The 23,475-nt window shown below is 44.8% G+C and overlaps 1 protein-coding gene across 5 annotated transcripts in view; it reads right to left on the bottom strand.

Moving 5' to 3' along the window:
• SLC7A6 (solute carrier family 7 member 6) overlaps window positions 1–23,475 on the bottom strand; it is a 36,638-nt gene that overhangs the window by 5,758 nt on the left and 7,405 nt on the right. For 2 of the 5 annotated variants that reach the window (XM_055304995.1, XM_055304994.1), the window contains exons 3-7: window positions 16,142–16,697; window positions 6,990–7,115; window positions 4,715–4,859; window positions 3,734–3,857; window positions 3,427–3,530 (exon numbers count right to left, since the gene is read on the bottom strand). In XM_055304995.1, the coding sequence (XP_055160970.1) occupies window positions 3,427–3,530; window positions 3,734–3,857; window positions 4,715–4,859; window positions 6,990–7,115; window positions 16,142–16,661 (1,019 nt within the window). In that variant the 5' untranslated portion in view covers window positions 16,662–16,697. Of the gene's footprint in view, window positions 1–3,426; window positions 3,531–3,733; window positions 3,858–4,714; window positions 4,860–6,989; window positions 7,116–16,141; window positions 17,560–18,468; window positions 18,643–23,475 lie in introns of all 5 variants that reach the window. The other 3 variants (XM_055304998.1, XM_055304996.1, XM_055304997.1) reach the window with 3 other exon arrangements.

Raw genomic sequence — 23,475 nt, 5'->3', positions numbered from 1 at the left:
CTGTCCCTAAAGAGCCCAACTGATTGAGAAGCAGAGCAAGAGAGAAATGAACTACCATCTAGGGTAGTCAGCAGCATCATGAAGCACAAAGCACTCAATAGGCTTGGCAGTGGGCTGAGAGAACAAAAAACTTCACAAGAGATGACCACATCTGGGCTGGGAAGAAGAACTGGAGTTTGCCAGAAGGTGAGCAGGTGGGTGGAAACCACCATTGGCAAAGGCAAAAGAGGCTTGAAGGAATGAAAGAGGGTGGCCTTCCTGAGGTCAGTACCAGAATGCCTACAGTCCCAGGATAAGGTACATGAGGAGACAGGTGAGAATAACCTACACATGAGGCCATGCTATGGAGTCTGAACAAACACTAACAGCTTGTTGTGGCTTTGAAGTAAAGGCCTCACAGGACTTGACAGAGACTCTGGTGGCATCATGGAGGCCAACTAAAGCAGGGAGAGGCTAGGGTATAGAAAGAAGGCCAGATAAGAAAGTAGTCTGTGGGGTGCCTGAGTAACACAGTTGGTTAAGCCTCCAACTCTTGATTTGGGCTCAGGTCATGATCTTAGGGTCATGGGGTCAAGCCCCACGTCATGCTCCATGCTCAGCAGAGTCAGCTTGGGACTCTCCCTCTTCCTTTGCTCCTCCCCCACTGGTCAAATAAATAAATCTAAAAAGAAAGTAATTTGCAATAACTATCCCATCAGAGAGGAGACCTGAATGAGGGTAGACACCCTAGCTGAAGAGAGAACAAGAGAGATGTGACCACCTCAATCAAATTTGGTGATCCTGGGACACCTGGGTGGCTCAGCAGTTGAGCACCTTCCTTCGGCCCAGGTCGTGATCCTGGAGTCCCGGGATCAAGTCCCACATTAGGCTCCCTGCATGGAGCCTGCTTCTCCCTCTGCCTGTGTCTCTGCCTCTGTCTCTCCATGTCTCTCATGAATAAATAAATACATTCTTAAAAAAAATTTTTGGTGATCCTTTGAGTGTGTGTATATGTGTGTGCATACGTGTACATGTTTGAGCTGGGAGAAGAGGGTGAACACCAAGGGAAAAACTAAGAGGTCAAGGAAGGAGAACTGGCAGCACATAATATCACAACTAAAGACAAAGCATAAGTGGAGTGCATTTAGATACTTGTGAGCCATCTAGGTGGAGCCACAGGAGTTGATGATAGCATCGGGAAAGGTCACAGGGCAAGATGGTGGGAGTTGGCTCACACAGGTTAATAATCTGTACTAGGTAGAGAAGAAATAGGGTAGAGGGGATGCTGGAAGGAGATACTATGCAGGTACAACAAAAGTGTCTAGTACAGGGATCCCTGGGTGGCATAGCGGTTTGGCGCCTGCCTTTGGCCCAGGGCACGATCCTGGAGACCCGGGATCGAATCCCATATCGGGCTCCCGGTGCATGGAGCCTGCTTCTCCCTCTGCCTATGTCTCTTCCTCTCTCTCTCTCTCTCTCTCTGTGACTATCATAAATAAATAAATTTAAAAAAAAATTTAAAAAAACGTGTCTAGTACAAAACCAAAGACAACTATATAGGCAACAAAGAAAAAGTGAGAAGTTAACACAGAAACAATTGTACATTACCTCAACATCACTGCAGTCCCCTTCATGTCCAGACTCTTACTCTCTGAATCCTCTATCCCCACCCCCAAAACCCAGTTTGGGGTGCCAAACTGTCAATCCCACAGTATAGCTGAGTGAGTTAAAAGGCACCTACTGTGTAAGTATTTTAAGTTTGGCAGAGCCAATTAGAATGTCTTGGGCACAGCGCCTGGGTGGCTAAGTTAGTTAAGCATCTGCCTTTGGCTCAGCTCATGATCCCAGGGTCTGGGGATCGAGCCCTATGTCAAAATCCTTACTCAGCAAGGAGCCTACTCTCCCTTTCCCTCTGCCTACCCATACCCCCTGCTTGTGTGCACACTCTCTCTCTCTCTCTGTCAAATAAATAAATAAAATCTCAAAAAAAAAATAGAATATCTTGGGCATCAGTAAGGGTGAGGCTATGGGAAACACCATCTTTGGGTGGGGTAACTTGTGAAGAGTCACACTCAGTGCAACCTTGGCCACATCAGGTTGAAGTAAAGGAAGAGGACACCATACTATTTTCCAGGACTTTGATTGCTCTATTGCTCTCCATAGGGAGGCCCCAAGTACCTGGACTGGGGTGTCAAAACCAGTAAGAAAAGAAATAGGACAAAATATTATTTCTTTTACTAATTCATCCTCTACCTGTTCATGCAGAAAATTTTTTTTTCAAGATTTTATCTATTTATTCAAGAGAGAGAAAGAGAGGTAGAGACACAGGCAAAGGGAGAAGCAGGCTCCATGTAGGAAGCCCAATGTGGGACTCAATCCCGGGACTCCAGGATCACTCCCTGAGCCAAAGGCAGACGCTCAACCGCTGAGCCATCAGGTGTTCCTCATGTAGAAAATATTTACTGAATGCCTGTTATACTCCCAGCCTTAGGGACAGCAAAGTGTATAGGGTGAGTGGAAGAGAAATCCGGAAAGAAGGCTTCCTTTCAAATACCAGAGTGTCACAGAGTCACAGGAGTAGTTTCAGAAGTAGAGGGTAGTAAGCATCACTTGCTGTAGGAGTCCATAAGGATAAGAACTAAAAGCAGGCTAAGAAGGAGGTCACCAATACACTGAAGAATATTTTTTAGGTAGCAGAAGTCAAAGTATAATGGCTAGAACAATGAGTGGCAGTCAAAATGCAGACCATTCCCTCAAGAAGTGTATCCAGTAAGGAAGAAGAGAGATGAGAAAAGCTGTTTTGTGACTTCACTGAGCAGAGATGAAGCTTGTGCAGAGCTGCCTCCCAAATGAACATCCACCAAAGAGAAGGGCCAAATGATGAAGCAAAGTGCTAAGAAGAGGGATGGTGCTGGAGCCCTGAGACCAACCAGCTAGCAGGGTCAGCCTGGAAAAGCGGAACTACTCCTTTCTCTGAAACAACAGGAAGGAAAAATGCTCTTTACAGATAAGTCTCTACACAGAGAGGAGAGCAGAGCCTACCTATCAGCTTCAGTGATATCTGTGAAGTGAAGGGCAGGGTCACCCTGTACCAATACCTGGTATATAGCAAGTGATCACTAATAATCTTTTAAAGGAAGGAGTCCTGAGCCTATAGTATAATCCACAAGGAGCCTAGAGTATGGTCCCTGACAGGGTCTCTACTCCAGGCTATAACCTTCCTCCCCTCCACTTCTAACCAATCTGTTCTCACCTCAGATGGAAGTGTGAGCTTCAAGCACACAAATGTCAGCACAAAGGCCGAAATACCCATGTACACAAGTGTACACACACACACATACACACCCTATACATCCAAAAGAGGTAAGAAGGGCTCTTATGGGCTCACCTATATCCTCAGAAGATTAAATATTGCAGTCTGTTATTGGTAAAGCAGAAATACATTACCTTGAGGAAGCAAAGATAGATGCATTGAGGCCCCCAAAGCAGGACAGGGCAACGGCAATGGGAATGGTCCAGCTGAACATGCCAAATGTCTGGTCAGCAAATGTCTAGGGAAAGAGCACAGAAGTCACTCAGCACAGACCAGGATTTCATAAGCCTCCTATACCTATGCTTTCAGGACAAACACCATCACTACTGAGCAGCCCACTCTCTGGCCTAGACCCATCATCTCACCCTTCAGAGCTGGAGTGGCTGCAGAAAGAGACTGAGCCATACAGTATCATAAGATGACAAGCAAATGGGGACTCACCACAGCCACAGCATCACTGTCAAGGACATCTGAAATGCTCAGCACTGTGTAATAGGCCACATTGGTCAGGATGTAGATGAGCGTCACAATTGGCATAGAAATCCCAATGGCCAGGGGCAAATTTCTGTCAGGACAAGTGAGACAGGACTACCTAGAATCAACTCTTTTTGGAGTCAGAGTTCACCCAGGGACTTTTCTGAAATTTAGCAGTTCCCTGACTCTAAGTCTTTGAGGCAGGCTCCTCTTTCCCACATGGTCTAAGGTGGGTATGAATCCCATGCCCCCTTCTGCTAAGAACCGAGAGAGAGAGAAAGAGAGAGAGAGAGAGAGAGACCCTTCTCTGTGAAGATAGCTGGGGATCAATATTTGATCCTTGCCACAATAGGACTCATGAGTCCCGCTGAAGGAGAAGCAATGTCCTCCAGGGACTGGAAGCCAGGCTGGGGACCTGGCTGCCCAAAATAAGCTTCTGACTTCCCAGGCTTCAGTGTCAGCACCAGAGTATGAGGTTCTAACACTTTAGGCCCAGCTGGATCAGCCACTGCTAAATGGAAGACCTCTTCTTTTCTTTTCTTTTTTTTTAAGATTTTATTTATTCATAGACACACAGAGAGAAAGGCAGAGACACAGGCAGAGGGAGAAGCAGGCTCCATGCAGGAGCCCGATGTGGGACTCGATCCTGGGTCTCCAGGATCACACCCCAGGCTGCAGGCTGCGCCACCGCCACCGGGGCTGTCCTGGAAGACCTCTTCTTGAGCCTTGGAATCCTTGGAATCCTCCAGTGTAAACCTGAGCGTGAATAGCAAGGGGCTTTCCCTCCTTCACTCATTCCCAACCTAGCCCCTTATCCCTCGAGCTAGAGAAGGAGGAATAGGGAGAAGAAAGGATAAGAGAAAGGGGAAGAAAGAAGGCAAGTGTGCCCACTATGAGCAGGAGGAGTTCCAGCCAAGTTGGGAAGTGAGAGTGTGATCCCACCGTTACCTTTCTGGGTTTTTGATTTCTTCTGTTACAAAATTAAGGGTGTCCCAACCTGAGTAAGAGAAGAGGGCAGAGTAGAGGGCGAGAGAGAGGTCTCCCATGTCCCAGGAGGAACCCTCAAAGGCGTCTTGAAAGTGCTCAGAGTGTCCTGTGGGGACAAAGGTAAGTAGGGGAAGGAGTTCAGGGAGAAGAAAGAGGAAGAAGAAAAGAGACATAGAAGGTATAAGGAGAAGAGGAAGAACAGGGAGAGGCAGTAAGAAAAAGGAAGTGAAGATGGGGAAAGAAAGGAGGGTCAAGAAAAAAGGGGAAAAGGAAGAGGGAAGAAAAAAAAAACATAATTTAACATCAAAAGAACAACCATCAGCCATCTCTATACTTTATCACCCCACCCACTCCGTCAAGAAAGTGCACATTCCTCTAACAAACCTAGGCAATCAAACAAACCTACGCAATCTTAGAAAAACAAAGGCATTCCTGGTTGCCTTCTGAAGTGATAATACCATTTCCAGAAAAGCTCTAATTAATTTGCAAGTGTCCTCACAGTAGGCCAGAGATCTTCCTCCTATTTTTAGAAAGAACCCTGTTTCACATAAAGGAGGCATTTTTTAAAATTTTATTATTTTTTTTTATTTTTATTTATTTATGATAGTCAGAGAGAGAGAGAGAGAGAGAGAGAGAGAGGCAGAGACACAGGCAGAGGGAGAAGCAGGCTCCATGCACCGGGAGCCTGATGTGGGATTTGATCCCTGGTCTCCAGGATCGCACCCTGGGCCAAAGGCAGGCGCTAAACCGCTGCGCCACCCAGGGATCCCAAAGGAGGCATTTTAAATTAACAATTAGACCTTCCTGTGGAACTATCTCTTGTGGCCAAAACCAATGCACAATTTGGGTCAAACAGTTTTCTCATTCTCATGAAAAGAACTCTGTTGCTCTACTTGCAGGAGCTGTGGTTACATGTGGCAGGAAATCACAGGCTATGTACGAACTGGGGTCTTCTTATCTCTCATTAGGCCAGGGGTAGGCCTGGGCCACTTCCACCCTTAGGGAGACAGCCTAGGCACCAGTCATTCTCCTTGGAGGCCTCTGGAGACCACACACTTGAAAGCTGAGGAGGCAGCACCTGCCTGGCCCAGCAGAGGGACCTTTTGGACACACTGGAGGTTTTTAACAAGATCCAGACTTCTAAGGAAGCCTGCTGTCACCCCCTGCAAAAAGTAGACCTAGTCCTTCAATGTGTCAAAAAGGGCTGGATATGCAGCAAGAGAAGGGAAAATAGAGGTTTTTATGCCCCGTGTCAGTCATCATATACAGGAGTGGTTTCCTCAGGCATAGATCTTGATAGAAGGATAACTTACCTACCCAATTTGACCCCAAAATGTTCCTGAGACTCATGGACATCAAGGTGGCTGGCTATAGTAACTTGGTACATGTGCACAAAGGTATTGGACCAGCTGCCTAAGAATCACTCAAGGCACTTAAAAACAGAGCTTTCTGAACTCCCAAACCAATCAGTGTTTAATCCAATAGATCTGAGATGGGGGGGCCTCAGCCCCCCTCTCCAGTAAATATAAACACAGCTGAGTTTAGAGACAATCTACAAAACTAGGTTGTTAAGTAAGTGATTGAGATCTCCTTAGCCAAAAATACCTCAAGACTTCCCTAAGAGCTCAGGAAATCTTGTCTACCCTCATTGCCAGTCTACTTTGATTCAGGAATGGAAAGCTTCCTAAGGCCAACATGCAGGAAAGTCAGTGCCAACTTCATACTATTTTAATATTTTCCTGAGAGTTGACTTTGAGACCGAATGTTAAGTAGAAGCAAATTCAGATGAAACGTAAAGGCTGCAAAATAACCACTCATTTCTACATTCCATACCTTCCTTCCCATTCCTCTCAAGGATGGCCAGGTCTTCCTACTCACTGCATGGCAGTCACAGACCAAAAACAGGGCCAGAGCAGGGCTCACTCTATCCCCATCAACTACATTTATGACCTAATTATACATGATCCAGGTTTCAAAAACTCCTAGGCTTCCAGCTGCCTTCTTGCAATGTTCCCAGCCTCCACAAAGGGAAAGCAGCCCTAGGGAGGGACTGTTCAGTTGGCCAAGCCAGCCTGGCCCAAGAAGCTCAGGAACAGATGTCTCACTCTCACTGATAGTCCAGGATACACATAAAAAGAGCTAATCAGTAAAGCCAAGATTTCCTATGTCCTCCTTAGGAAATCCATGCAAACTCCCAGAGTCACCCACCCTCCTTCCCAGCCCAGGCCCATCTTACCCTGGCACAGTTTAACGAGACCCATGACAATGATGGCAATGAGCGCTAGGACCTTGGCATAAGTGAACGTGTCCTGAACACGTGTGCCCCACTTGACATAAGCACAGTTCACAAATGTCAGCAGACCTAGAAGGAAAAACATAACATCACTGACAGGCTTGAGCTGAGGGCATGTGACCCAATCTCACCTTGTAGAAAGCATCACATCTGCCCTATCTGCCTAAAGCAAAGGAGCCAATAGACCAGTCAGAACCAGAAGAATAAGCAATGGAGGGACATCCACCATCCGCTCATCACTGTGGACAATAAAGATACAAACGCATGCATTAACACATTCTTAAATTCTAACAGCCAGAATCATTTTTTGGAAATTGTCCCCAGGCCCAGGAATAATGGACTTCACCCACTTTTTCTCACTCAGACTCCCAATGTTCAAAACCATCCAAAGCATAAAACATTTCCATGGCCACAAGAGAGGCCCATCAACAAATGAGGTGAATTTGAATGCAGGTGGCAAGTCACCTAGGAATTACAATGTTTTACATGTAAGTACCTGACAATTTCATATACATCCTCTCAATTAATTCCCACAACCCCAAAATATAGACAACCCTATTCCTGTTTTTAGATGAGGAAACTGGTTGAGAGAGGCCAACCTCCCCCACCATCCTCTGCATTTCTATCCAAACCTCCCAATTCTCACTGAGGTCCATGGAGAAGTAAGCTTGCCTGGGCATTCCCTAGGCTCCTGTCTGTGCTGCCGGCTTTAGGGCCCAGCTCCTTGTGGGCCTCAATGATATCCAAGCCCTGTGCTGAGGGTCCCAGCATCTTACCCTGCTAAACAGGGACTTCTCTGACCTACCAGGAGGACACAAGAACAGAATAGGGGTTCTCAAGGGGTTCTACAGTGATATGGCTAAGTACTGTCACAAGCCTCCAAAAATAGAACTTTTATGTGATCCCCAAACATTATTACCAAATCCTTGGGGCTGATCTTCCAAGCCACCTCTACCTACCCCTACCCATTTTGCGCTCTCTCCTTCAGCCAGAAACTCTCTCCTTACTGGTGCCATATATACACTTAGAAGAAGTGTCCTTTACTCTTCCAGCTGCCACAGCCAACAGCAACTCTCGCTTTCAAGGTCTAGCTCACTCACCACTTCCTCTGTAAAATCTTCTTCAAATATACCAGCCAGTCCCTCACTGAGCTCTCCCTATAGAGAACCCTATAGCACTCCCACTTCACAGCACAGCTTAGTATCTCATGCTATGATCATGTAGACACCTGTCTCAAGAAGGTCTCTCCCTTGGGCATTTGCATGGTCACAAATTATTGGGGAGGGGGGAAAAAATCATATTGTTTTCTTTTCCTTTCTTTTCTTTTTTTTTTAAGATCTTACTTATTGGGACATCTGGGTGGCTCAGCAGTTGAGCATTTGCCTTTGGCTCAGGGTGTGATCCCAGATTCCAGGGATTGAGTCCCACATCAGGCTCCTTGCACTGGAGCCTGCTTCTCCCTCTGCCTAGGTCTCTAAAATAAAAAAGATTTTATTTATTTATTCACAAGAGACACACACACACAGAGAGAGGCAGAGACACAGACAGAGAGAGAAGCAGGCTCCCCGCAAGGAGCCCGATGTGGGACTTGATCCTGGATCCTGGGATTGCACCCTGAGCCAAAGGCAGACACTCAACCACTGAGCCACCCAGGTGTCCCAAGCATATTGTTTTCTTAAGCTTATTGCCAAGAAAAAAAGGGGAAATGATAAACTCTGGTTGGAATCAAGATGGTGATGACTTTTCACTTAATCACCGATTCCCTAGAGCAAGGCAACTATCAGAAAATTGACATTCCTCTACTCAAATGGCAGGAGAGCCTAGAGCCTACGGAAATAAACATGGTGGCTAAACACCTCCATGGCACTTTAAGAAATTTCACTCTGTAATACGGTAGCAAGTAACACAAATGCGCACTAGTCAGTCATGGGGAGTGGGAGGCAAACGTCATATGGGAGGAAAGGCCAGAGGAATACATGCATGGTGCTGCCCTGCAAATCAAAGTTCGCTATGTGGGGCTAAGCCTAGAACAGCTAGCATAAGGATTACCTGATTAATAGCCCAGTAATCCATAGACCCCAGTGCAATACAGTAAGGATATTTTGAGGTATCTGCCTCAAATTGCTCCCCCTCGCCTATCATGGCTGATTACCCAAGCTGAGCCTATTCAATTGCCTTTCCCAGGAACATAGTTTGGGGTACCAAAAGACTGAACCTACCTAACAGTAGCAGAGTTGGAAAATATAGCAAGTCAAAGTCATATTCAGACCCTTGTAACAGAGGAACAAAAACCACAAGAAAACAGGGGAAGGAAGCAGGACTATGCAAAGAAGCAGAAGTGAGAGGGCGTGCAGCTTGCGAGAAAAAGACTAACAGAAAGATAAATACACGGAAGACAGAGGACAAAGAGACAAGAGACAGAGATAAAGAGACATAAGGGACAAAAAGAGAGAGGGACAAAAAGATGGACATACACATGAAGAAAGAGATTATCTCACCATGCCCTGGCTATGCTCACTATGCTTCTGCCTTGTAGCACCAAGATGTGGATGCGAGATGGAGAAGAGGAGCAGACTCACTCCTCAGCCCCACTGACAGGCACTCCCTCTCCCTCTCACTTCTACCCCTCCTTCCCTCCATCCTGCTACAACCTCCCCCCCACCCCCCAAACACACACACACACTTGCTCCTCTCAGCACAGGAGTAAATATTGCGCGCAATTCAATGACTACTGCCAATAAGTGAAAGAAGGCAGCTCCTCAAGGAACTCCCTGCAGAGCCCATTCTGAAGGACAGTCAGAAAGATACAAAAGAGCCTGTCATAGTGGTTGCCTCTGGGGAAAAAGACCAAAGCACTGGAGAGGGAGAGAGACTTTTTCCATTGTATACTACTTTATACTCTGACTTTTTTTACTATGCACATATGCTTCTTCCTCAGTAAAAATTAAACTACTTAATCTAAAACAATGTGCAAAGGAGCAAGGCCAGGAGCAGGGTGAGGCAAGGAAGGCACATAATTTAAGGAGGCACTCACTTTCAGAACCACTTGGAGAACCTGAGGTTGAATACACCCTTAAATGCTGGCCACAGGAGTCTTGCTTGCTTCACTGTACTCTCAGCTCTGCCAGAGAACAGAGAGCTCTGAGAACAGTCTACCAAACAGAAGCCAAGTCCCCTGAATGTTTTCCTGATTCTAATTAAGAAACATTTCACCATCTGATCCCCACCCCTCCAAACATCCCAAAATTCCCATCCCCATCTAGTGCCATAGAGTCCATCAGAGCCCAAGCACAAGACTGGGCCTGGAGGCCAGGTGCTCAGATAAAACTACCACAAAGACAACATCCAAGCCTTCCCTCCTCTCTAGATCTCATCTCCTTGCTGGAAAGCCTGCACCAATGAGTGTGGGGTTTGTGTGAGGGTCTTCAAGCTCTGGGGGCTTGTTGCTGGGAAAGGAGTACTCAAATAGCAGATCCACACCTAAAGCAGAAACAAATGCCCTTTGTGGCAAAAACTGCTAATTATTTTTTAATATCTGTTCTTTCATTTTTCCTTACTAATAGAAACTAGCTAGGGTCTAGGTTGCCCAAAACTTTTTTTAAAGATGTATTTATTTATTCATGAGAAACACAGATTGAGAGAGAGAGAGGCAAAGGCATAGGCAGAGGTCTCCTCGCAGGAAGCCTGATTCAGGACTAGATCTTGGATCCTGGGATCACGACCTGAGCCAAAGGCAGGTGCCCAACAACTGAGCCATCCAGGCGTCCCAGGATTGCCCAAAATTAAGCTGACATTTACCAGGCTTTCTTGCAGGCAGGTATGGCCAAGTAAGTTCTTGCCCCAGCATATAAGCAAAGTTTCATATAAAAAAGGCCTCGGGAAGTCTCTTTGAAGGACAGAGCCTGCCTTTCTTTGTCTTGCCTGTCAGCCACAGTACAGACTTGACAGCTGGGGCTTGAGTAGCCACCTTGGACCGACTAGCTAAAAGTCACACGCTGAGGATGGCAGAGCAGTAAGGCAGAAGGAAGGAACCTGTCTCCCTGAAAAATTCTGAAGTGATCCTACCAGCTCACACTGCCTACCTTAAATATGGAAAGAAATAAACTTCAGTATATTTGAGTGATGCTGATTTTGGTTTTCAGGTGTTTAAAATCCAAATTAATCCTGGGTAATACATGCACCCTAAGACAGAACTATGCCCCTCATATTCTCTTTCTGATGAGGAGGAGCTCGTTTGGCAATCTGCAGCTACAGTCCCAGTTATGCTGACAGTCACAGCTCCCTTTTTCACAGCAACGAGAAGAAGGAACCCTTCCAATTTCTCCCAAAAACAAGCTGGATGTTACTAAGAGGCACTCAAGGACAGAGGAATGCAATCCTTAACAACAGCAGCAACATGGTGGGAGGAAAAAAAAAAAAAAAAACGGGAGAGATATCTACAAGTCTATTAGGAGAAAATTGTTCTATAACTGTCCAGGAAAGGCAAACCCTTCCAAATGGAAATCCTAGAATCTGGAGCTACCTCTTGGGATGCATATGAATATGTCAGGTATATGCCTTTTTAAGAATCCTCCTTGTTTTTAATTACACAAATATATACATTTAGTCTTATTATCAAACAATTCCAGCTCTATACATGGGTAGACTCCCGGGTCTTTGAGGCTATGGTAAAGACCCAGTCCTTCTGAGGCATGTCACTTTCAGAACACGAAAGCTGTTGATCCATAACAACTGACCAAAATAGGGGAGCATATGTTTACTTCTCAGAACTCTGCCCAGGCCAGAGTCCAAGACAGTAAGAGACAACAGAAAACTATTCAGGCACTATCAGTGTTTCTTCACTTCAGTCTCCCGCTCAGAAGTCTCCCTCCCCCATCTCTTCCTGTTCCTGCTCCTATTCCTCCTCTTCCTGCTCCTCATCACTGTCAGCCTTCCCAAACAAATCCTGGGGGGTGAGGGAAATGGAGACTCAGCAAGCCTCTGCTTTGATACCATGTCAATGCTGAATGACTTCTATATGGACACCTTCACAGCAAATATTCTCTAATGACGTGTGTAAGCCTACACAACAGGCCGGACTCCACAAAGATAAACAACGTAAGACAGAAAAATCACCCTTCCACAATCAAATCTACTACTCCTGCTCACCTGAGTTACCAAGAATACTGTTGGTCACCAGGCCAGAGAAGGGACCTATGAACCTCAAGAACTGTCATTTTCCCTGACAGTCCCATCAAAGCCTCTAAGCACACTGAGCCCAGTAGGCAGCCAGACGCCCCACCCGCCATAGAACCAAGCTCCCGAACATATATGAATAAAATGCTCCTTTAGGATAGAGCTTCTCAACTTCAGCAATATTGACATTCATTGTGTGAAGCTGTCCTGTACTTTATAAGATGCTCAATAGCACCCCTGCTTTCTACCCACTGTATGCCAGTAGCACCCCTTCCCAGCAGGTGTGACAACCAAAAATGTCTCCAGACTTTTGCCAAAAGTCTCCTGGTGGGCAAACTCACCTCCAGTTGAAAACCACGCTCTCAGAAAATGAGTAGCTAAGATAGTCTGAAATCTAAGAAAGTTGCTAGGCTCTCTCTGCCAGTGTAACCTGGGAATAGGGTGGGGGGCAGCTGAAAAGCCAGGATCTGAAACAGCAATACCTTCAAGGGCCAAAAAGGCAATGCGAGTGAGCAACTGGGTATAAAACAAGAGGGAGGAGTGCCTGGGTGGCTCAGTCAGTTAAGCTTCTGCCTTCAGCTCAGGTCATGATCTCAAGTTCCTGGGATGGAGCCCCACACCAGGCTTCCTGCTCAGTGGGGAGTCTGCTTCTTGCTCTCCCTCTGCCTCCCCCTACTTGTGCTCCCTCTCTCTCACTCTTGCTCTCAAATAAATAAAATCTTAAAAAAAAACAAAAAGACTATAGCTTTACATATTAAAAAAAAAAAAAAAAAAGCCCACAAGAGGAAGTAGAGGGCTGTGATTGACTAAAGAATGCATGTTCCTTTAAAGGGAGCAACCACTACGCAAAGGCAGCTGATTGTGTCAGGAAGGAATTTGGGTCCAAGGTTGCCAAACTTTTGATTTTACAACAGAAAATGCTGGTCCTGATTTTCAAATGTTGCCAAATAATTCAAAATTGCTTACAACACTAGGCCAAACAAATATATCTGTGGGTCAAGTCTGGCCCATGAGCCACCAGCTTGCAGCTCCGACCTAGAGTTGTTATATGGAGAATGTCGTGCCCTTTCTTCTAGAATGGAACTTTAACTGCCTAGCTTGCATGACTATAATTTCTGTAGACAGTTTCCCAAATAACAACCTGGACCCCTCTTATGTCTTAATTTCAAGACTAACTTAATTCTCCTATCCTACCTAAATTTCAGCATGGAATCAGCGCAGATTTTTGTATTTTTCCCCCTAATTATGATCTATGTGGTCATTTCCAATTTTTTTCTCTTAAGACCAAGCTGCGGGCAGCCCGGGTGGCTCAGCGGTTTAGCGCTGCCTTTAGCCCAGGGCGTAATCCTGGAGACCTGGGATTGAGTCTCATGACAGGCTACCTGTGTGGAGCCTGCTTCTCCCTCTGCCTGTGTCTCTGCCTCTCTATGTGTCTGTCATGAATAAATAAATAAAATCTTCAAAAAAAAAAAAAAAAAAAGACCAAGCTGCTCTCACTGCCACCCCTGCCCAGAGAGACTCCCTTTGGCACATCCCAGCTTTGTCTGATGATGCATCAACACAATTCTACACCCTAAGTTCCAAGAAGAAGGTAAGCTGAACCCCAAAGTCTTGTCCATTAGGACGGGACATCATTTTATGACTTAAGCTCATCTCTGACAAGTTCCTACCTGAAGGTACACGTTAGGGGAAAGCCTGGGCTTCTGGGATAGGGGCCTGAAGGAATTCTGATAGTGAGTGATCTGGGTAAAAGTACACTTGAATAAAAGAAGCTACAGATATCATGACTGTACTTTTAAGAGGCAAGATCTCTCCTCCAATCAAAAGAGCAGTTCCTAGCAAATAAATAAACAAATAAATAAATAAAACAAACAGTTCCTGGGAATGGGATTCCTAAGCACAAAAACAATGAGGAAAATCATAAAGGAAAAAATATTTACCAATAAAAGTCTTCTGTACATGGAAAATTATATATAGAGGTGTCCTTTCACTGGGTTACCCTTGGAATTCACCCTAAGGCCATACACATAGGCACTCCCTGGTGCTCTGATAAGAGCACAAAGTCACAAAACCTTCTAGAAGGAAACTGGGTAATAGATGAAGAATCTTCAAACAGTTTATTTCTTTAGACATAGGTATTTCTCCTGTATAATTAATTCTACCCTAAAAAAAAAGATGCAAAAACTCTGAATTTTATATACAAAGAAAACTACTTATATGTTCCTAAACCATGTTTTCTAAGAATATCTGATGAAAGGGATTAAATATTAAAATTTTTAAGCATTATACAAATCACAGAGAGAATGATCTCAAGAGTACCTTTAAAAACTGAGATAAGCACCGAAAAAAATACTAGAAGGTATTTCACACAAACAGCAGCAGTAGTTCTGTGGAGTAAAATTATGGGTGATTTTTCTTTTTTCTATTTTTTTTTCATTTTCAAAGTGCCTGTAATGTCTGTATTATCTTTAAGTAATAATAATAATAATAATAATAATAATAATAATAAAACGATACTACTTTAAAAAATGTTTCTTTTAAAGAACATTCCACAAAAAGAAGGAAAAAAATGAGATACCAAATTTAAAAAGCAGAATATGAAATTATATGCAAAGTACAATACCAATTCCATAAAAGAAAGAGATAAAGACACGACTTAATTATAAAAGTGCTCATCTTTTGGTGGTGGATTATGGGTGTTATGAGGATAATTTTCTCCCTAATGACACATTTTATAATCAGAAAATTCTTTTTTTAGAGAACTCAGTCAAGCCAGAGGTCCCCTGGCCAGACCCTGCCACACATACCACTGAATAACTACCCACCTTTCCTCCTCCTGGGGCTCTATGTGGAGGAGTCCCCTTTAACATTTGTTTTTAACAAATTCCTTAAAGTCAGGAGGCACAGTTTACCGTACAATCCTTTTTTGCTAACTCCAAGGTACTCTCGGTCTATTTTTAACACTGTGGATAAACTACATATACTGCCAAAGCTTTTGCAAGCAGAGATATGGAAAGAACAGAGTATAATTAAGTGCCTCTGGCAGCACAGTGGTAAGGAACACAGGGAATTCTGGGCTACTTCTCAGCTAAAACACTAGCTCTATGAGACTAGGTAAATTCACAGTAATCTTCTCTCCTTTTCAGCGATTTCACACAGAATCCCTCCTTACCACCTCATGAGAGAAAAAGGAAAATAAAGAAAGATCAACTGGGATCTCTCTGGTTCTGTCCTCAGAAACCCAAATACGGGGTAGAAGCCACCTTCCTGTCACTGGCCACAGGCAGAGCTTGTTTACAAAGTCAGTATAAAGAAATCTGAAACACCAATGAGAAAAAGCCATTTTGGTGTGGTGCCTGCTGCTTAGAATAGGCTGCAAAGAGTGGCAGTGGCAGAAAACTGTAGTCCTGTGGGCTGAGGGATAACACCTTGGGACCTCAACAATCTAGAGACGCCTCTTTCCTCAGCCTCTAAACTGGTTTAAAATAAAAAGCTAGGAGGCAACATAATTTATTTTTGAGAAGTAGAATAAAGTCTTTACCACTGACGTTTTTTTCTGGGTTAAGTTACAACTAGTGTTGTTGACTCCAATCAAAACATCTGATAAAAAAAAAAAAACATCTGATAAGACAAATTTAAGACATGCACCAACCTGTCACATAGACAGGAACAGAACTCTGGGAACAGTCAAGAGTCAAAGGAATGTCATGCACCAAAAGCCCTACAAGGGATTCAAAGTTCTCTCATTCCTGACTTATCTCTCAGGGTTAAATGACTTTGGTGAAATTACTTCTTCAAAAGGTAAGATGCCCCTTTTCCCCCAAAACAGCAAAATATGGTGTTCAAATATCAGGTACCATTAGCATTATTAAAAGAACCCACACCTTCAAACATATGCCCCCACTAAACCCCAGACTTACATATGCAAGCAGCAGCGAGGAGACGGCAGGCCACGTATGGGGGATCACAGGTCGGGAACGAGGGCTGGATGATGTAGTTGGCGAAAGTGATGGCAATGATGGCCTGACTGGTAGGCTCAACAATTAGCAAGGAGGCCCATAGACGGATGAATGCAATGAAGCCTCCGAAGGCCTCTAGAATATAAGCATAGCTGGCCCCAGACTTGGTAATGGTGGTTCCCAGCTCCGCATAGCAAAGGGCACCAAACACGGAGAAAAGCCCACCAATGGCCCATATGACCAACGACAACCCGTAGGAGGCAGTGTATACCAGCACACCCTTAGGTGAGACAAAGATTCCTGAGCCAATCATGTTGCCCACCACCAGGCTGACCCCATTCAACAGAGAGATCTCCTTCTTTAGCTGCATAGTTTCTGCAGTCCGTTGAGGTTGCACACTGACATCTTCCTCCCTGGGCTGGCTGGCCTCAGGAATGAGATGGTAGGCTGGTGTGGGATTCTCCAGCTCCCTGGCTTCCATGGCAAATGTTTCCTCCACACTTGTGCTTACTGTGGCCTGGCAAAGAATATAATAAGTATGTTAGTCTAGTGCAGGAGCTGGTGAGTCTCTGGTTTTGAAATGCAAAGCCAAAGCCAACCTCTTATGTATGAACAGCAAGCCTTACACACAGACCTAAATAAAATGAGCTCATATCCATTTCCACCACAGGATATAGAGAAATAAATGGAGGCAGGCAGACACCTAGTACTCCCAAGAAAGATAATTGTTAGTGTTTAGCTGATGGCAACTTCCAACAAGAGATACCTGGCTTGACACCCAGAGTAGGCTGTCATTAGATTTATTATAGCACAGATTCTTCCTGAGGTATAGGTTTTGGTCTGGTCTTACCATTTTAAAATCTACAAACCTGCCCTACAAAGACCAGACTCCCAGTAGCAGATTCACAGCCCTAGCTAGCTTGATATGCCTCTCATTGCCCACAAACACTTACCTCTACCCAAACATAAACAGGAACTTCTTTTTTTTTTTTAAGATTTTATTTATTTATTCATGAGAGACACAGAGAGAGAGAGAGAGGCAGAGACATAGGCAGAGGGTGAACAAAGTTCCATGCAGGGAGCCCGACATGGGACTCGATCCTGGGACTCCAGAATCACGCCCTGAGCCGAAGGCAGTTGCTTAATTGCTAAGCCACCCAGGAGCACCTAAACAGGAACTTCTGCAGTATCCAGCAACATGCAGAGAAATCTGTAGCTACTCTCAGTCCAGCAAAGAAATGAGCAGGTGGTAGAAAGGGCTAGGAAGATGCTAAGACTAGACAAGTAAAGGGTTTTCATGAAAATACATACCTGTGTATTGTTGCATCTACAACATCAATCTTACTTCCCACATTGCTACTTGCCCATTCAACACATCTCTTTTTCCAAAGTACCCAGAAAAGAGAAAGAACATAATTAAGACCTAATGGAGAAAGAACATCCAGAGGACAACCTAAGCTGGGGCTTGACTGCTATTAGTTTGTTTACTTCCTCAGCATGCCCCTCACTATCATTTAGTGTTGCAAAGAGATTCTCCCAGAATAGGACCCAGAAATTTTGACACCTCATCAGAGCTACATAGCTTCTCTTATCCGCACACCTGGCATTAGAAGGCATTCTTTTTTTTTTTTTTTTTTATGATAGTCATACAGAGAGAGAGAGAGGCAGAGACACAGGCAGAGGGAGAAGCAGGCTCCATGCACCGGGAGCCTGACGTGGGATTCGATCCCGGGTCTCCAGGATCGCGCCCTGGGCCAAAGGCAGGCACCAAACCGCTGCGCCACCCAGGGATCCCTAGAAGGCATTCTGTAGGGAGATGGCACACACTACTACTTTTGGTCTGGAGTTAGGCCAGTCCAGAGAACTAAAAGAAGTTGGATTCCACACCAACTTCTACATACATGAAGAACCCAGAGTCTGTCAGAAGAAGACAAACACCTTTCTGATCTTGCATTCAGCATGAGCTTGTCCTCTCTCTCAATTCCTGTGCCCCAATAATCAGGAATTCAGATCACTTACTTACTCCCACCTCATCTTCTGGATAAAGGAATCCTGTAAGCCATATGATTCCCACCCAGGAATCAGTCTTTTAAGGTCACAGAGATACCTTCCAGAGATAAGCATGATATCAGTACATTCCCAGAAGCCTCTCATGTACTCAACAAAGACAGAGGTGCCAGAACCTTACCCCATGGAGCTCAGAGCAAGGGAACCATAGCCACTCAAGAGTAAGTAGTTCTCAAGGAAAACTTCAGTCTCCATGGTTCCATCCAAAACTCCCGCCTTACCTGTCACGGTGCCCTGCCAGGGTCCGAACTGGAGATCAATTAAGAAAACTCCTCTGGGGCACTAGGCCTTCTTACTCCCAGAGTTGAGCCAGCCTACCTCTGCTTAGATGAGACCTGGCTTCAAGGCAGCACCATTCTTCCTTTCCCTCCTGGCACCAAGCCAGGTAGGTTTCCCTAGGCAAGCACAGGCATGTGGGTACATACTTGTTTTCACGTGTCTGTCAGGTGAGCCAAAGCAACTATGAAAACACACTTGGAAATAGCAGAGGAACCTATATTCTCACATAAGTCAGGTGCAGAGACCTAGACTACATTTTTCCACCCAGCTCAACACAGAGGCAAGCAGAGAGACCTGGTCCCCGCAGCGACCACTTTAACCTCCCCTCTATTCTATCAGACCCTAGCTATATATAGTCCCATATATTTTTTTTGGACTTCTGACACCAGATGTATGGGTTTTCTTTTTTTTTTTATAACAATATTTTTTTTTATTTATTTACAATAGTCATACAGAGAGAGAGAGAGAGAGAGGCAGAGACACAGGCAGAGGGAGAAGCAGGCTCCATGCACCAGGAGCCTGACGTGGGATTCGATCCCGGGTCTCCAGGATCGCGCCCTGGGCCAAAGGCAGGCGCCAAACCGCTGCGCCACCCAGGGATCCCCAGATGTATGGGTTTTCTACACATCAAGCAATTCTGCAACACCAGACAATTTAACTTAATTCTGACGATGAAGATGCAGAAGGCAGGAGGATCCCTGGGTGGCTCAGCGGTTTAGCACCTGCCTTTGGCCCAGGGCGCGATCCTGGAGTCCCGGGGATCGAGTCCCGCGTCGGGCTCCCGACATGGAGCCTGCTTCTCCCTCCTCCTGTGTCTCTGCCTCTCCTTCTCTCTCTCTCTCTCTCTCTCTCTCTCTCTCTCATAAATAAATAAATAAATCTTAAAAAAAAAAAAAAAAAAAGAAGATGCAGAAGGCAAGCTGAGGACAAAGCACAAGCTGACATCCCAAACCATCCCCCAAAGTGGGATATGCGTGACATTGCTCAGCACTCCTGGCTGCCCTAAAGCTGAGGGAAGAAAAAACAAATGGTTAACTTATAAAGATTATAGCCCTGCATGACCTGGGTCTCCCTCAATTTATAAATGTCTTAGTGGTTTACAGAAAAAAAGCATTCTTATCAATAACCTAACTTCCACAAGGAAGTGTAGATAAAATTAAATGTCCTTATAATCTGCAGCCTATTGACAAATACTTTAGGCTGGCATAAGGAAGCTCCCAATTGTCTTCACCTTAATGCTTTACTAGAGGAAAAAACAACCTTAACAATGGCAAGGCCCCCAGTATCTCAGGTCCTCTTTAGCATATGAAAGTTCTTTTGAGGGACACCTGGGTGGCTCAATGGTTGACCATCTGCCTTTGGCTCAGGAGCTTCTGCCTTTGGCTCAGGTCGTGATCCCCGGCCCTAGGGTCCTGGGATCAGGAGTCCTGAATCAGGCTCCCCATGGGGGGAAGCCTGCTTCTCCCTCTGCCTGTTTCTGCCTCTCTCTGTGTCACTCATGAATAAACAAATAAAATCTTTAAAAAAAATTTATTTTGAAAACTTCCCTTTTCCTTACTTCCCCCAACTCCAAGTATATAATCAACTGCTCTTCAAAACTCCAGGGCAGCTCTTTCTGTCCATGGGTCCTGTCCCCTGAGCTTTAACAAAACCAGCATTTTGTACCAAAGATGTCTCAAAAATTCTTTCTTGGGCAGCCCCGGTGGCCCAGTGGTTTGGTGCCGCCTTCGGCCTGGGGTGTGATCCTGGAGACCCAGGATCGAGTCCCATGTCAGGATCCCTGCATGAAGCCTGCTTCTCTCCCTCTGTCTGTGTCTCTGCCTCTCTCTCTCTGTGTGTGTCATGAATAAATAAATAAAATCTTTAAAAAAAAAAACTTCTTTCTTGGTTGTGGTCTCCGGACCTCACCCCACCAAATCTCACCTATATTCCAAAATGTCATCACTGACACTATCTACCTGGAGATCCTCCAGGGTAAGGGCTCAGTCCCACAAAACTGCCATCTCGGAAAAAAAAAAAAAAAAAAAGAATTAAAAAAAAAACCTGCCATCTCTTCAGATGCCAAATGCTTCCAACTGACTGGCTAGGAATTGGAGGGTCCCACTACCCCCTCCTTGGGTTCAAGGTATTCAGGAAGGGGTGTGGTTTCCATGCTTTCTCCTGCCAAGCCACTTGCCCAGCACCTCCACTTGTTCACCAACCTGAAAGCTCTCCAAACTCTGTCTTTTTGGGGTTTTTATGAAGGCCTCATTACAAAGGCACAACTGATTGTGACTGAAAGTCCCAATCTCCTAATCACAGGGTTGGTTCCTCTAGCAATGAGCCCCCATCCTTAGAAGATCTGGATACTTCCCCAAAATCACCTCAGTAACATAAACTCAGAGGTGGGTGGAAAGGGGCTTGTTATATAAATAACAAGAGAAATCCATTTCACTTTCATTGCCCTGGAGCTATCTCAGGTATTGAGAACAAAAGCAAATATTATAACAAAAAAATGCCCTTATAGCTCTTAAAACAGAAAATTATAGGAGTTGTGTCTAGAAACAGTGGATGCAGACCAAATATATGTATTTTAATCACAGTATCACAGGGAAAGAAAGAGAAGGTAAATTAATTTCACTGGAAAATAAAATTCATATAAAATGGAATTGCCTTGGGATCCCTGGGTGGCGCAGCGGTTTAGCGCCTGCCTTTGGCCCAGGGCGTGATCCTGGAGACCCGGGATCGAATCCCACATCGGGCTCCCGGTGCATGGAGCCTGCTTCTCCCTCTGCCTGTGTCTCTGACTCTCTCTCTCTCTCACTGTGTGCCTATCATAAATAAATAAAATAAAATAAAATTTAAAAAAAAATGGAATTGCCTTGATTTCTAACTTCCATTTAGGATGTGGAAAGCTGGGAAGAGCATCACTACAACTCCAATAACAAGAAAAAAACAAATAATCTACAAAACCACAACTTTTCTTGAAGCCATCAGAGAGCTGAGGCAACCTACTAGACTGAAATTTAAGGAAAAACAGGCACCTCTGTGGAGAGATGCAAGCTCTGGCTCACCTGTGGCAAAAGGAGAATGATGGGACCAAGATATGAGCAAGTAAGTAAGAACAGGGGCAGCCCCGGTGGCTCAGTAGTTTAGCCCCTGCCTTCAGCCCAGGGCCTGATCCTGGAGACCCGGGATCGAGTCCCATGTCGGGCTCCCTTCATGGAGCCTGCTTCTCCCTCTACCTGTGTCTCTGCCTCTGCCTCTCTCTGTGTGTCTCATGAATGAATAAATAAAATCTTAAAAAAAAAAAAAAGTAAGTAAGAAGAACTCAGGTACAATTTTTAATGAATTACTAAATGTCTCGTGTGGGTTAGCAAGAGCCTAAACATTCAGAGATTTTTCTCCACAGACTTCAGTGGATTGGATGTTCATAAAAAATACTAGACAAGGGCAGCCCTGGTGGCGCAGCGGTTTAGCGCCGCCTGCAGCCCAGGGCATGATCTGGGAGACCTGGGATGGAGGCCCACGCCGGGCTCCCTGCATGGAGCCTGCTTCTCCCTCTGCCTGTGTCTCTGCCTCTCTCTCTCTCTCTCTGTCTCTATGAATGAATAAATAAAATCTTAAAGGAAAAAAAATACTAGACACGAGGCCAGAGCCTCTCAGTAGTGCTAATCTGGAGAAGGAAAGCAATCACTACTCTGGGAAAAATGCAAAGGTCCACTTGGTCCCTTCTCTAAAGAATAAAAATCGTACACCACCAGGGTTAGGGTGGCAAATTCTCTCACTCCCAAGGCAGCTGGGGCAGAGTAAAAGAAAAATAAAACAACCCTTTATGCCTGGGGGAAAGAGGAAATTCTGATCTGGGCCATTAGAGGCGTCCTACCTCTGGGGCAAGGGCAAGATCACCAGAAAGATCTACACCCCTCTCCCCCAAGACCCAGAAAAACAGGGGCTGAACCCTGAGGTAAACCAAGATAACAGAGAATCCCTGCTCCCACCACCAGGTAAGCCAGCACCCAGCAATAAAACAAAGACCTAGAGCTGAGTGTGAAGCGTAAACACTGAAGAAAAACCCTCCCTCCAGCAAACCAATCCTAAACTGGAAGAATTTGAAGCCCTGTGTGCACCTAAGGCAACAATAAAACCCAAACCTAACTCATCTTCCAACTGGAACTCCCACACTAATAGCCTAACAAAAGAAGAGATGTATCCAGAATAAATACTATGTACTTAAGTCTCTACTGTTTTAAATTCTGTATCTTGCAATCAGTAACAAATTACAAGCAACACATAAAAAAGCAAGAAAACCCATTATCCAGAAACAAAGTAATCAGGGGCACCTGCTTGGCTCAGTTAAGCAACCAATGCATGATTTCAGCTCGGGTTGTGATCTCAGACTTGTGAGATCAAGCCCAGAGTCAGGCTCTGCTCTCAGTTAAGGAGTCTGCTCAGGATTCTCTCTCCTCTCCCTCTGTCTCTCCTCCTGCCCATGTACTCTCTTGCTCTCTCTCAAATAAACAAAATCTTTAAAGAAAAAAGAAAGAAGCAAAGTAATCAACAGGATAAGACATGGAGATGACCCAGATATTGGAACTACCAGATAAGGAATTTAAAATAACTATTATTAATAAATTAAATGCTCTAGTAGAAAAGTTGAACAGCAAGTAGAAACGTCAAATTTCAGCAGAGAGATGAAAACCCTAAGAGTCAAAGTGGGGAAAAAGTGAAAAAAAAAAAAAATAGAACGGCGCCCCCAAGAGTTATAGAATAATATCAAATGGTCTGAAGTAAATATTTAAAAAAATACTTTTTGGGAAAAAAAAAAAACTTTTTTTTACATGCTTTAGAATATAATTGACTGCCTCAAGTAAATATTGTAGCAATGAATTGTGGATTTGTAGCATATATCAAAGTAAAATGTATGAGGGGTGCCTGGGTGGCTCAGTCAGTAAAGTGTCTGCCTAGGA

The sequence above is a fragment of the Nyctereutes procyonoides genome, unplaced genomic scaffold (assembly GCF_905146905.1).
Source record: "Nyctereutes procyonoides isolate TBG_1078 unplaced genomic scaffold, NYPRO_anot_genome, whole genome shotgun sequence".
Taxonomy (NCBI): domain Eukaryota; kingdom Metazoa; phylum Chordata; class Mammalia; order Carnivora; family Canidae; genus Nyctereutes; species Nyctereutes procyonoides.
Note: the sequence above shows the minus strand (reverse complement) of the source record. Positions and strands in the feature narration are given on the sequence as shown.